The 11,304-nt window shown below is 41.9% G+C and overlaps 1 protein-coding gene across 1 annotated transcript in view; it reads right to left on the bottom strand.

Annotated features, from left to right (window-relative positions):
• Positions 1-11,005, bottom strand: part of LOC131930094 (uncharacterized) — a 15,035-nt gene extending 4,030 nt beyond the window's left edge. Inside the window, exons 1-2 of the mRNA XM_059286455.1 lie at positions 9,450-11,005; positions 8,436-8,540 (exon numbers count right to left, since the gene is read on the bottom strand). Coding sequence (XP_059142438.1) covers positions 8,436-8,540; positions 9,450-10,937 — 1,593 coding nt within the window. The 5' untranslated portion in view covers positions 10,938-11,005. The remainder of the gene's footprint in view (positions 1-8,435; positions 8,541-9,449) is intronic.
• Between the last annotated feature and the right edge of the window lie 299 nt (positions 11,006-11,304).

The raw sequence follows: 11,304 nt of genomic DNA, 5'->3' as shown, positions 1-11,304 counted from the left end.
TAAATGATAGTCGATAAGCGATTATATGTACACAACAAAAGATTGCATGTTTAAGCTAAGAAAGCGTATTTATGAAATACAATAGAGAAACAAACAAGATATATTTTTTTTACAAGACTAGCATTTTGATAATTCTTCATTCTTATCTACAACTGGGTTCTCCTAAAGCCCATATGGTGAGTCGACACTGAGTCGCGTGTAAAACTACTTTTGAGAAAAATACAGGGGTCGGTAAAGCTCATGGTTGCTAAACCGAAAAGTCTCGAGTTCGAACCCTCGGGCAGATGAGGCTTGTTAACTGTGGACAGCCACTCTTCTAGGAGAGACAACTCCAAAATCAAACAACTGCTGCCTTGTAGTTTGTTCTTGGTTGGACAAAGGTTATGGAAGCAAATCCAAAACGAAAAGCATGCAGAAATCAGAGTCAATGACCTTAATGGTGCATAACCAGTTTACACGTATACTTAATTGTGATGGAGGGGATCCCTTCCAATACTAAAATTAGGAACGAAGAAGAAAAAAGAAGAAAAAGAAAATTATGTTTGAACTGGGTGTGACAGTGATATGCCTGACCAACGGAAGCGACTGCATGTAACGATTATGCATTTCATGCTTTATTTTTTCGCCCCAGGGTTTTAGTGTATGAATGCGAAGGTTTTCGTTTTACAAGATTAGCATTTTGTTAATTCCTCACTCTATTCTACAAACGGGTGATTCCAAAGCCAATGTGATGTGTCGACTAAGTCACGTGCTTCCTGGCTGTAGTGTATGAATGCGACGGTATGTAAGATGCAGAGGCGTAGCGAGGGGTGGTGGCGGGGGATGCGGACCGCACCGGGTGACACCATTGGGGGGGGGTGACACCAAGGCAAAAAATAGCAATATATATAGAGAAAAATGATAATTCCACTTAATTAAGTGATTAATTCAAATATTAAATAGTCTTTTAAGAGGTGCAAAATCGAAAGTTTGAGAGGGGGGGGGGGGTGCAAATCGAAAGTTTGAGAGGGTGCATATAGAAAATTGAAAGTTAGTCCCCTGGAAGGGTCGCTACGCCTCTGGGGGGGGGGGGGGGGTGTGACACCATTAAGTGACACCCGACCTCGCTACGCCACTGGTAAGATGTAAGACCGGGGTGTTCGGTTAGCTGAGTATTCAGTGAGCATGAATACGTTAAGACCAAAGCCCAATATTGTCATAAGTGGGAACTGGCCGGTTAAATCGGGAAATGGCTAATGTCGACATACCGAGGGTATAGAAGACAAATGCAGTATGTCCACTTTTTTTGTCAAATCAATGTACATTTATACTGATACTGTCAATAGTACAAGCTACAAGAACACTCATGTACACTGTCAGAAAAGTAGAATGCTAATATTTTATGAATGTTTAAACATAATATTTTGCACTATTTTAATATTGGAGTGAGATTTATAAACTCATTTTTCTCGAGATTATGTTTTTTTTTTTTGGACATACTGCGTTTGTCCTCTATACCCTTGATACATTGACTACAGATGCCAATATCAAACGTAAAACTCGTTTCTTGAAGAGTTGTTTGATAATACTGGGTTTATTCTTAGCTCAGAGTTTCGTCCAGGCATCTCTCCGGGGGGAAGGGGGGGGGGGCTAAGCCCCCCGAAAACTTTTTACCGCCCTCCCCCCCCCTCGAACGAAATGAAATTTTTATAATTTATATAGAAAATATATACTTTTAACAGTGTCCGCCCCCCGAAGAAAGTCTACCGCCCCCCCCCCCCCCCCCCCCGAAAATTTCAAGTGCCCCCCCCCCGGAGAAAAAAGTCTGGAAGAAACACTGTTCCCCCCCCCCCCCATCTGCAATCCTTGACGTTCAAATAACTTGACGCCGCTTCGTTGATCATTGAATTACTTTTGAAAAAAATAAAATAAATCACCACTATGCCTTCTTCACAATCGTTGCGAGCACCCCACTGGGATTACCACCTCGTCCAGTGTCATGGTTGGCTAGTCCTCCCTAACCACCTCAACCAGTGTCATGGTTGGCTAGTCCTCCCTAACCACCTCAACTAGTGTTATGGTTGGCTAGTCCTCCCTAACCCCCTCAACCAGTGTCATGGTTGGCTAGTCCTTCCTAACCCCCTCGTCCTGTGTCATGGTTGGCTAGTCCTCCCTAACCCCCTCAACCAGTGTTATGGTTGGCTAGTCCTCCCTAACCACCTCAACCACTGTTATGGTTGGCTAGTCCTCCCTAACTCCCTCGTCTAGTGTTATGGTTGGCTAGTCCTCCCTAACCCCCTCGTCTAGTGTCATGGTTGGCTAGTCCTCCCTAACCCCCTCGTCTAGTGTTATGGTTGGCTAGTCCACCCTAACCACCTCAACCAGTGTCATGGTTGGCTAGTCCAACCTAACCACCTCAACCAGTGTCATGGTTGGCTAGTCCAACCTAACCACCTCAACCAGTGTCATGGTTGGCTAGTCCAACCTAACCACCTCAACCAGTGTCATGGTTGGCTAGTCCAACCTAACCCCCTCGTCTAGTGTTATGGTTGGCTAGTCCTCCCTAACCCCCTCGTCTAGTGTCATGGTTGGCTAGTCCACCCTAACCACCTCAACCAGTGTCATGGTTGGCTAGTCCAACCTAACCACCTCAACCAGTGTCATGGTTGGCTAGTCATCCCTAACCCCCTCGTCTAGTGTTATGGTTGGCTAGTCCACCCTAACCACCTCAACCAGTGTCATGGTTGGCTAGTCCAACCTAACCACCTCAACCAGTGTCATGGTTGGCTAGTCCTCCCTAACCCCCTCGTCTAGTGTTATGGTTGGCTAGTCCTCCCTAACCCCCTCGTCTAGTGTTATGGTTGGCTAGTCCTCCCTAACCCCCTCGTCTAGTGTTATGGTTGGCTAGTCCAACCTAACCACCTCAACCAGTGTCATGGTTGGCTAGTCCTCCCTAACCCCCTCGTCTAGTGTTATGGTTGGCTAGTCCTCCCTAACCCCCTCGTCTAGTGTCATGGTTGGCTAGTCCACCCTAACCACCTCAACCAGTGTCATGGTTGGCTAGTCCAACCTAACCACCTCAACCAGTGTCATGGTTGGCTAGTCATCCCTAACCCCCTCGTCTAGTGTTATGGTTGGCTAGTCCACCCTAACCACCTCAACCAGTGTCATGGTTGGCTAGTCCAACCTAACCACCTCAACCAGTGTCATGGTTGGCTAGTCCTCCCTAACCCCCTCGTCTAGTGTTATGGTTGGCTAGTCCTCCCTAACCCCCTCGTCTAGTGTTATGGTTGGCTAGTCCTCCCTAACCCCCTCGTCTAGTGTTATGGTTGGCTAGTCCAACCTAACCACCTCAACCAGTGTCATGGTTGGCTAGTCCTCCCTAACCCCCTCGTCTATTGTTATGGTTGGCTAGTCCTCCCTAACCCCCTCGTCTAGTGTTATGGTTGGCTAGTCCAACCTAACCACCTCAACCAGTGTCATGGTTGGCTAGTCCTCCCTAACCACCTCGTCTAGTGTTACGGTTGGCTCGTCCACCCTAACCACCTCGTCTAGTGTTATGGTTGGCTCGTCCACCCTAACCACCTCGTCCAGTGTCATGGTTGGCTAGTCCTCCCTAACCACCTCGTCTAGTGTTATGGTTGGCTAGTCCTCCCTAACCCCCTTGAGATCGTTCCTTCGTCTTACGTCACATGGCATTCAATGTCTCTTTATATTATTTTAAAAAATTTGTAAAGACGTTTTTGCTAAGGAAATTAGCTGTTATCATTGTGTGTTGTAATGTCATTTCTGCAACCGAAATCATATTTTCTGTTAACATGACGGGTTTAGAATTACCTGCGTGGTTTTTAGACGTCAATGCTTCAGCTCGCTTCCTTGGTTCTTTTGAAATACAGTTAAAAATATTGAGCGAATACATGTTGCTATTTTTTCTATGTCTAAATTTTAAGCCTCTAATGTTTCTCCAACCTAATATGAGACACAGTATGGGGTCAACTCGTATGACAGAGGGGATATTTATCTCCGGTGTCGTACCTTTATAGAACGACACGCTTGAATCAACGCTTTGAGTAAGGAGATAAAGGAACTCCTGTTGCTGTATGAAATACATCTTCACAATGGCGTCGCTTTGTCGAGGTGTCACCCCCCCCCCCGAAACAAAGTATATATATATATATATATATATATATATATATATATATATATATATATATATATATATGTGTGTGTGTGTCAGCCTGCATAGGCCTTAAATTTAAATACGTCCCACTTACGCGTACATGTATGTGTATACGCTTTAATCACGGCAGATTTAATAGTATCGAGGTGTATCTATAAGTTTGTTAATAATACAGTTGCATGCAGCATTGTTTTCTCGCACGTTTACGTCATGGTGTCACCCCCGCCCTCTTGTAATAATTGTCGAATTGTACTTAAAAGACTGCTTCGCCTTAATTGATCATAAATATAACTGGCAAAAAAAAAATTAAAAAATTCTGTACATTTTGCAATTTTTCGCCTTGGTGTCACCCCCTTAAATGGTGTCTACGAATGCGGTCCGCACCCCCCCCCCCCCACGCATCTGTCACAATGTAGCCCACATACCTCGCAGTGTCGTGCGAAATTCGTATACGACGCCATACCGCGCACATTGTATTCATTACGCGGTAAACGTCGAGTTTTCAAAACCCCATTAAAATGTGATCAGGATGGGGGCATGGCATTGTTAATGCGGCCCAGGGATGTCGAAAACCGGCTACTTGCCGACTTAGATTTTCATTGGTATGGTGGCATACAGTTAACTTTAATGCTAACTTTAGTGGTATTTCACCATACACTATTTTGAAATTTTGAAAAAAAAAAACCCCAAACTGTTGGAGTGTTTTCTGTTACAAAAACGAGTCTGCCGACTCTATCAGAGTTAGTAAAAGAAAGACGAATGATTTTATGATCAATATATATGTTAATTTTTTAACATTTAAACTTCCACATAAATGTTTCGTTTTTAGAAGAGTCTCTGGCGCTTGCAAATATTTCCCTTTATGTAGCCTACCCTTAACTTGATATTTCAACAAATTGTTAGGTCTAAAATCTAAATAGGTGCTTCCGTACTTCAGCAAAATGTTAGGTCTAAAATATGTATCATAGGCGCCTCCATATTTCAACAAAATGTTAGGTCTAAAATCTACCCTGACAGGTGCCTCCATATTTCAACAAAATGGTAAGTCTAAAATATACCTGATAGGTGCCTCCGTATTTCAACAAAATGGTAAGTCTAAAATCTACCCTGACAGGTGCCTCCATATTTCAACAAAATGGTAAGTCTAAAATCTACCTGACAGGTGCCTCCATATTTCAACAAAATGTTAGGTCTAAAATCTACCTGATAGGTGCCTCCATATTTCAACAAAATGTTAAGTCTAAAATCTACCCTGACAGGTGCCTCCATATTTCAACAAAATGTTAAGTCTAAAATCTACCCTGACAGGTGCCTCCATATTTCAACAAAATGTTAAGTCTAAAATATACCTGATAGGTCCCAACATATTTCAACAAAATGTTAGGTCTAAAATCTACCTGATAGGTGCCTCCATATTTCAACAAAATGTTAAGTCTAAAATCTACCTGATAGTTGCCTCCATATTTCAACAGAATGTTAGGTCTAAAATCTACCTGATAGGTCCCTCCATATTTCAACAAAATGTTAAGTCTAAAATCTACCTGAGAGGTCCCAACATATTTCAACAAAATGTTAGGTCTAAAATCTACCTGATATGCCCCTCAATATTTCAACAAATTGTTAGGTCTAAAATCTACCTGATAGGTGCACCATATTTCAACAAAATGGTAGGTCTAAAATATACCTGATATGCGCCTCCATATTTCAACAAAATTTTAAGTCTAAAATCTACCTGATAGGTGCCTCCATATTTCAACAAAATATTAAGTCTAAAATCTACCTGAAAGGTGCCTCCATATTTCAACAAAATGTTAAGTCTAAAATCTACCTGATAGGTGCCTCCATATTTCAACAAAATGTTAAGTCTAAAATCTACCTGATAGGTGCCTCCATATTTCAACAAAATGGTAGGTCTAAAATCTACCTGATAGGTGCCTCCATATTTCAACAAAATGGTAGGTCTAAAATCTACCTGATATGCGTCTCCATATTTCAACAAAATGTTAGGTCTAAAATCTACCTGATAGGTCCCTCCATATTTCAACAAAATGTTAAGTCTAAAATCTACCTGAGAGGTCCCAACATATTTCAACAAAATGTTAGGTCTAAAATCTACCTGATATGCCCCTCAATATTTCAACAAAATGTTAGGTCTAAAATCTAGCTGATAGGTGCCTCCATATTTCAACAAAATGTTAAGTCTAAAATCTACCTGATAGTTGCCTCCATATTTCAACAGAATGTTAGGTCTAAAATCTACCTGATATGCCCCTCAATATTTCAACAAAATGTTAGGTCTAAAATCTAGCTGATAGGTGCCTCCATATTTCAACAAAATGTTAAGTCTAAAATCTACCTGATAGTTGCCTCCATATTTCAACAGAATGTTAGGTCTAAAATCTACCTGATAGGTCCCTCCATATTTCAACAAAATGTTAAGTCTAAAATCTACCTGAGAGGTCCCAACATATTTCAACAAAATGTTAGGTCTAAAATCTACCTGATATGCCCCTCAATATTTCAACAAATTGTTAGGTCTAAAATCTACCTGATAGGTCCCACCATATTTCAACAAAATGGTAGGTCTAAAATATACCTGATATGCGCCTCCATATTTCAACAAAATGTTAAGTCTAAAATCTACCTGATAGGTGCCTCCATATTTCAACAAAATGGTAGGTCTAAAATCTACCTGATAGGTGCCTCCATATTTCAACAAAATGGTAGGTCTAAAATCTACCTGATATGCGTCTCCATATTTCAACAAAATGTTAAGTCTAAAATCTACCTGATAGGTGCCTCCATATTTCAACAACATGTTAAGTCTAAAATCTACCTGATAGTTGCCTCCATATTTCAACAGAATGTTAGGTCTAAAATCTACCTGATAGGTCCCTCCATATTTCAACAAAATGTTAAGTCTAAAATCTACCTGAGAGGTCCCAACATATTTCAACAAAATGTTAGGTCTAAAATCTACCTGATATGCCCCTCAATATTTCAACAAAATGTTAGGTCTAAAATCTACCTGATAGGTGCCTCCATATTTCAACAAAATGTTAAGTCTAAAATCTACCTGATAGTTGCCTCCATATTTCAACAGAATGTTAGGTCTAAAATCTACCTGATAGGTCCCTCCATATTTCAACAAAATCTTAAGTCTAAAATCTACCTGATAGGTCCCACCATATTTCAACAAAATGGTAGGTCTAAAATATACCTGATATGCGCCTCCATATTTCAACAAAATTTTAATTCTAAAATCTACCTGATAGGTGCCTCCATATTTCAACAAAATGTTAAGTCTAAAATCTACCTGAAAGGTGCCTCCATATTTCAACAAAATGTTAAGTCTAAAATCTACCTGATAGGTGCCTCCATATTTCAACAAAATGTTAAGTCTAAAATCTACCTGATAGGTGCCTCCATATTTCAACAAAATGGTAGGTCTAAAATCTACCTGATAGGTGCCTCTATATTTCAACAAAATGGTAGGTCTAAAATCTACCTGATATGCGTCTCCATATTTCAACAAAATGTTAAGTCTAAAATCTACCTGATAGGTGCCTCCATATTTCAACAAAATGTTAAGTCTAAAATCTACCTGATAGTTGCCTCCATATTTCAACAGAATGTTAGGTCTAAAATCTACCTGATAGGTCCCTCCATATTTCAACAAAATGTTAAGTCTAAAATCTACCTGAGAGGTCCCAACATATTTCAACAAAATGTTAGGTCTAAAATCTACCTGATATGCCCCTCAATATTTCAACAAAATGTTAGGTCTAAAATCTACCTGATAGGTTCCTCCATATTTCAACAACATGTTAAGTCTAAAATCTACCTGATAGGTACCTCCATATTTCAACAAAATGTTTTGTCTAAAATCTACCTGATAGGTGCCTCCAAATTTCAACAAAATTTTAGGTCTAAAATCTACCTGAGCGGTGCCTCCATATTTCAAAAAAATGTTAGGTCTATAATCGACCTGATAGGTGCCTCCATATTTCAACAAAATGTTAGGTCTAAAATCTACCTGATAGGTCCCTCCATATTTCAACAAAATGTTAGGTCTAAAATCTACCTGATAGGTGCCTCCATATTTCAACAAAATGTTAAGTCTAAAATCTACCTGAGAGGTGCCTCCATATTTCAACAAAATGTTAGGTCTAAAATCTACCTGATAGGTGCCTCCATATTTCAACAAAATGTTAAGTCTAAAATCTACCTGATAGGTCCCTCCATATTTCAACAAAATGTTAGGTCTAAAATCTACCTGATAGGTGCCTCCATATTTCAACAAAATGTTAAGTCTCAGTACGTCAGACTGATGTTGGGCGCCTCCTACTCTTTGTTGGAAGATGACCTCTGGACTCTCTATCTGAGGAATAGACAGAACAAATTGAATAGGTTGAATAGGCTGAATGTCCAGTATAGACAGACTAGACAGAATAGGTTGTATAGGCTGCTGAATAACCAGAATAGAGAGACTAGACTTAATAGAGAGAATAGACAGATTAGGCTGAATTAGACAAAGTGGTTTCTGAAGAGTTTTAAGAAAATTGGTATTAAAAAATACACTTGAATTTTTCACGGTACAAAAACATATAAAGTACTCAGGCTGTCTGGAGAGTCTTACGTGGGGGTACGGCAAACAGGCAAAAGCATGATTTCTGCTAACACAAACACACACACACACACACACACAAACGCATACACACACGCACACACAATCGGAAGGGGAAGCTCATGGTTGCTAACCCATTTTAAACTGGAGATATGTTATACTCTTATAGGTCCATACACATCGACTTGTTTGGGTAGTTAGTGAGTTAACTTGTCGTATGTGACGTTTTCCCCACCCGAATTGTCCCACCCCTTATCTTGACGTTTTCCCCACCTAGCTTACCCCCCCCCCCCTTACCTCGACGTAAGTGACGTTCTCCCCACTCAACTTGTCCCACCCCTTACCTTGACGTAAGTGACATTTCCCCCACCGAACTTGTCCCACCACTAACTTTGACTTCTGTGATGTTTTCCCCACCCTACTTGTCCCACCCCTTACCTTGACGTATGTGACGTTCTCCCCACTCAACTTGTCCCACCACTTACATTGACGTAAGCGCCATTCTCCCCACTCAACTTGTCCCACCACTTACATTGACGTATGTGACATTCTCCCCACCTACTTGTCCCACCCCTTACCTTAACGTTCTCCCCACTCAACTTGTCCCACCCCTTACCTTGACGTATGTGACATTCTCCCCACTCAACTTGTCCCACCCCTTACCTTGACGTATGTGACGTTCTCCCCACTCAACTTGTCCCACCACTGACCATGAGGCCGGGCGTCCCCGTGGACGTAAACCCGCTGGAACCCTGCCACATGCAGTGCCGAGATGACGCTCAAGAAGTGCAGAAAGTTGAACTCATCATTGCCGTGCTGGATCCAGACAATGTGGGATAAGAGAGGAATCATATCCGAGTCTTTCTCCGCCAGTTTGGTCTCGAACCTGGCCCGTTGGCCGTAGAACAACCACCGGGCAAGCTCTGCGAACTTGGTGGTGCTGTTCCAGGAGTCTTTTGGAAACACGGACGACCAAACGACAACGCAGGTGTTGTCAAAAGATTTAGATCCTAGACTTTCGGCGTGGGAGTTTAATTCTTCTATTGTTAAACATTTAGAGTTCGTCTTTGAAAATGATTGAATTTTTTCTTCGATGGTGTTTTCAGGGAATCCTTCCTTGCTATAAATAACACCCTGCGTGACGTCATGAACCACGCCGTTTTCGCGAAAGCTGGAGTAAAAATTTCCGGTGGAGAGTTCTTTTGGAATTCCGGTGACGATTGTTCGCTCGCCGATATAAATTCCTCCCTCGCTGGAGAGTTTCTTCAAAACGAACCTCAGGACGTCTTCAGTTCCACATTTGAGAACCTCTGTTGTGTGTCTGAGGATGAAGTTAGGCAGAGATTGCTTCATCTCCTGGAACCACGTGTGGTACCAGAAAGTCTCCGCGTACGGCGGCGTCTCGTGGTGGAATATAATCTTCTGCGGTTTGATAATCCTCACGGCACTCAACAACCCGAGATAATCCTCGAATTTAAAAACTTTTTTCCCACACCAGAAGTAGTGCAACGTGCTGGGGATCTCACCTGGAGTCAACGTCGCGGGTTCGACGCCCGGCCACGACTCCTGCGCATACAAGTCCCTGTATAAGCGTATATTGTCGACGTCGTTGTCAGGTCCGCTTTTCTCTTCCTTAGGGTTAGGATTAAGGTAATCTACTCCTGGCCATATAGGTGGCGCTTTGGTGATGGGAGTTGTTGTTGTAGGGGGATCTTTGTTGGCGTTGGATGGATCTTTGTTGGCGTTGGCCGGATCTTTGTTGGCGTTGGCTGGATCTTTGTTGGCGTTGGCCGGATCTTTGTTGGCGTTGGCTGGATCTTTGTTGGCGTTGGCCGGATCTTTGTTGGCGTTGGCCGGATCTTTGTTGGCGTTGGCTGGATCTTTGTTGGCTGGATCTTTATTAGCCGCGGATGGTTCCTGTTTGGGTGTTATTTCCTGCACAGTTTTGGGCGCCGTTTTGTCCTTATCATTCTCGTTCTCCTTCATTACCACAACGTTGTTGGGGACTTGAGTCTCGCGTATAGTGCTGGCCGATGAAGTGCCGATGAGGAAATAGCACAGGATGGAGATGGACGCCGCTGATAGGATGCCGAACCACGTGACAAAGCGAGGTTTATGGTACCTACAGAGCGAACGGGTTCTCAGCAACATGGCGGCGTGTTCCGGTGCTGGTTACCTTGGTTACGCTGGCAACATGGAGCGTGGGGTAAGGTCTTGAGGTAACTAACATTGAGAAAAGTTATGTGAAATTATTAATTAAAGTAGTTTTAATTATACACAAAATCAGGAAAATTAGCAGTATAATTACATAATAATAGTGTAATATGTTAATATTTGTTGCTGCCCTATAATCTACAGGGACTGGCAAGGATTAATAAGAATTTTGTAATATATTATGCCGGAACAGATATTATGTTTAGATTAGATTTTCCTACACGTAATTAAAGGGGCATTACTGCGAAGTACCACTGGTTTAGGTAAATATGACAAAACAAATAATAAAAACAGATTTTGCAAC

The sequence above is a fragment of the Physella acuta genome, unplaced genomic scaffold (genome assembly GCF_028476545.2).
Source record: "Physella acuta isolate Inbredline_101_S28 unplaced genomic scaffold, ASM2847654v3 ptg001716l, whole genome shotgun sequence".
Classification (NCBI taxonomy): domain Eukaryota; kingdom Metazoa; phylum Mollusca; class Gastropoda; family Physidae; genus Physella; species Physella acuta.
The sequence above is the reverse complement of the archived record's forward strand: the minus strand, read 5'-3'. Positions and strand labels throughout refer to the sequence as shown.